The following is a 3,521-nucleotide window of genomic DNA, read 5'->3' on the forward strand; positions in this document are numbered from 1 at the left end:
TGAACCCAGACTGTCTCATAATTCTTAACCCAACACCCCAATACTTCTCAAACTTCTAAGTATTTAAGAATTATCTTAGATCTTATAAAAATGCAGATTCTGATTTAGTAGGTCAGGAGTAGGGCTCAAGATTTTTCGTTTCTAACAACTTCCCAAATGATGTCGATGCTACTAGTCTGAAGAAAATATTGAGTAATAAGGCTCTGGATAGCCACTAATGATTGACTGGAGTTAGTTCATAAGTGAAAACATATTAGCTATTTTTGAACAAGATGGGTTTTAACTTCAGATCGAATAGTCTCCTGAAAGAAAATAAATATCCCATATTCATTCATAGTGGATTTGAGCATATTTTCACATGTACTGGTCATTTAAGTTTTCTCTTTCAGAAAGTCTGTTCATATCCATTTAAAAATTTTTTTGTTCAGTTTTCTACTGGGTTTTTCTTTTTCTTATTGGTCCATAAAATTTCTTTATATATTAAAGATGCAAACCCTTTAACCCTTTATATGTTCTGATGACAACAAATTTTTTGTTTATGATACATATATGTTTAGCCTTCAGATAATATCTATTGGAGAATAAGCAGAGTTGGAGTTATTAAACTGGGGCAAGAAAACTAGGGAAGGCTTTGCATGCCCAAGTAAACTTATATTACATTTTAAGTAACGTGTTGCATGAATAAAAGGATTCCACGCCCAATCCTTTTAGGATACATTACATTAAATTTCTAAGAGTCCTCCCTTAATATTTTAGTGTGCCTTATAAACCTCTAAGATAGGACTATGGCATATAGCATTTCTCAAATTTACCTAATCAAAGAAATTAAAAAAATTTTTTTGACCTTGAAAAATTTTCATTGCTTGAGGACAGACAGTTGGGGAAATGCTACTGAAAGCAGTGAGAAGATAACCAAGGTTTATCAAGAAGTAACATGATTAAAATGTTACAGAATGATTAATATGATGGTGGTGTGCAAAACAGATTAGAAGAAGCAGCCTTTGTAGATAGCGGGTAAGTTGTCGATTCAATAAACACATGTATAAAAAGCGCTAGCTATATATCAGTAAAGAATGGCAAAAAGCAGTAAACATTTAATAGGATTAAAAGAAGATTTGAAAAGACTATGTATTTGAAGACAGAAACTAAAGTTTAAGAAATCAATATTCATTCTTTTTCATGTTGTAGCTTTCTGATATATTTAGTCAGAGCTCTGATTTTATTTTCAATGGGATAAATTCAACTTTAGAAAGTCTATAAAACCTTAAAAAGAAATATTACAGAAAACATAACTCAAGATGTTATGAGACAATTACAAGTGAAACAATGATAACATTTACTTACATATATCAGGAGGTGCAGTGGCTACATGAGGCTCATCAGAACCTGAAGATCCTGCAGTTGAAAAGGCTTTGGGATTGACAACCCTTTTAACTAAAGAGTACAATCCTGGGAGATAGGAAACCAGTCTGGCTCTGTTACAGAGCACCTAAGAAATGACACGAAAATTTAAATTATTTGCTCTGGATATAAATGTTATACTTGCTGAGACAATCTCTTGCAAAACTTCACAATGCGATGTGTCTAAAATTCTACTATATATTCTACTATTGAGTACTTGCCACATGACAAGCATTATGTGTATTTATAATTTAAGAAATAAACATGAATATTAAAAAAAAAACAAATAATGTTTCTTTGGGTTTAAGTATCTAGCTTTTCCAATAAAGGCCAAGATCACAAAAGCCACAGAGAATATGAATCTCTAAAAGTTGCCCCATTTAGCAACACTAAAAAGGTAGCACAACTAATAAGATTCTTTCAAAACCTTTCCTAGGACTAAAACCTGTTTACTTTCTAATTCTTCTTTTCTTTTACTGCTATAAATGGTGCTAATGAACTCCCACGCTATCTTTTGTCTTGATTTATGGCAATGCCCAATTTCTTCCATTTCAGCACATACCTCTGTGGTATATTTTCTGTTCCTATGTTCATTTCCCAGACTCTGAGGTCAGTTATAATAGATGAATATGTAAACATCTTTCATTTATAAACTTTTAACAAAATATCTGGGTCAGAATACATTAATTCAGGGGTTGGCAAACTACAGCCAAATACAGCCTACTGTTTGTTTTGGTAAATAGTTTATTGTAACACAGCCACACCCATTTATTTATGTATTGTCTATGGCTACTTTTACGCCATAATGGCAGAGTTTAGTTGCACGGACACTCTATTGTCCACAAAACCAAAAGTATTTACTATATGGCTTTTTAAATTAAAAAAAATTGCAAGCTCTTAGTTTAGCGGGAAAAATATAAGAATAACATCTGTAAAAATGTTATTAAAAGATCTGAATAATTAAGAGATCCTTGAAGTAACAGAAAATAGTTTCATGGAGGAAAAACTAGGTTTTGAAGAAACAGCTGAAATTTGTAGGGGGAAGGGGGCATTTCAATGAGTGACTTTCGGGAATAAAGTTATGGAGCCATAAAAGGTATACTTAGAAGAGTGACAAGTTCAGTGAGGGAGGATATAGGGGAGGTAAAGTAAAAATCCGAAAGTTAACTTGTGGGTACCTATGAAAGGCTTTATATTTGACATAGACAGTAAATGGCCTGTTATATCAAAATTTTAAATCAGAAATTTTATTCTATAGGCAAGGAATGGAGTAAACTGATAAACATAAGGATATTTTAAGGAATGTACCATTCAGGGCAGTATGGAGAATAAACTGGAGTGAGGTTAGAGAAGTGGTATGAAAACTATTTACCAGGATGATGAACTAGTCTAGCTATCTGATGCCTTAGAATCATTCTTTTTTCCCTTTCACACAGTATTCTGAAATCCAACCCATATATTCTGACTTTATTTCTTACAATAAGTACAAGAGAACATCCTAACTGGTCTTTCTAGCTCTCTGAAATAATTTCTAATATTACCCTCCCTTCCTTTACTCTACCCTTTAGTCACATAAAAATATCTATCCAATATTTCCCATATTTCTATGCCTTCTTTTATATGGTCACAAGATTTCTTCAGTTACATTGCCCTTTTCCCTCTCTAAGCTGTATAAATTCTAACTTTCTTCAAGACCTGGATAAATAGAACCTCCATTATGTTCTCCAAAGTGCAAGGCATGTCTCTAGAGCATTCTGCTCAAGTGAAAATTTAAGTATCTTCCCTTGAGTCTGTCCCAAACCTGCCCAAAGAGTCAAAAATGGTAATTATTAGGCTTTTTACCTACTAGGTGAACTCAGAATTTTGAGTATTCCTATAATACTATAAATTTACCTTTACAACTGAAGACATTTAACAGACTGAATATGCCTCAGGATCTAAAGGCAACTGAAAATTTTAAATTCCAAAAATATTTGAGCAAAGCCTCAAAATAATAAGAGGCTCAATAAGAGATTAGCTGAAGGGAGCAATATTAAATAGTAAGTACTAGATGTTGGTTACTAGGGGCCAGGTCTTGTGCTAAGTGCTTCGTATGCACTGTTTTATTTAGTTTCCACAAC

General features: G+C 32.8%; 1 protein-coding gene across 5 annotated transcripts in view; it reads right to left on the reverse strand.

The window, feature by feature from the left end:
• MMADHC (methylmalonic aciduria and homocystinuria, cblD type) overlaps positions 1-3,521 on the reverse strand; it is a 23,828-nt gene that overhangs the window by 9,778 nt on the left and 10,529 nt on the right. For all 5 annotated transcript variants that reach the window (XM_006921059.3, XM_006921060.3, XM_015596635.2 and 2 more), the window contains one exon: positions 1,345-1,489. In XM_006921059.3, the coding sequence (XP_006921121.1) occupies positions 1,345-1,489 (145 nt within the window). The remainder of the gene's footprint in view (positions 1-1,344; positions 1,490-3,521) is intronic.

This window comes from Pteropus alecto, unplaced genomic scaffold (genome assembly GCF_000325575.1).
Source record: "Pteropus alecto unplaced genomic scaffold, ASM32557v1 scaffold3, whole genome shotgun sequence".
Classification (NCBI taxonomy): Eukaryota; Metazoa; Chordata; class Mammalia; order Chiroptera; family Pteropodidae; genus Pteropus; species Pteropus alecto.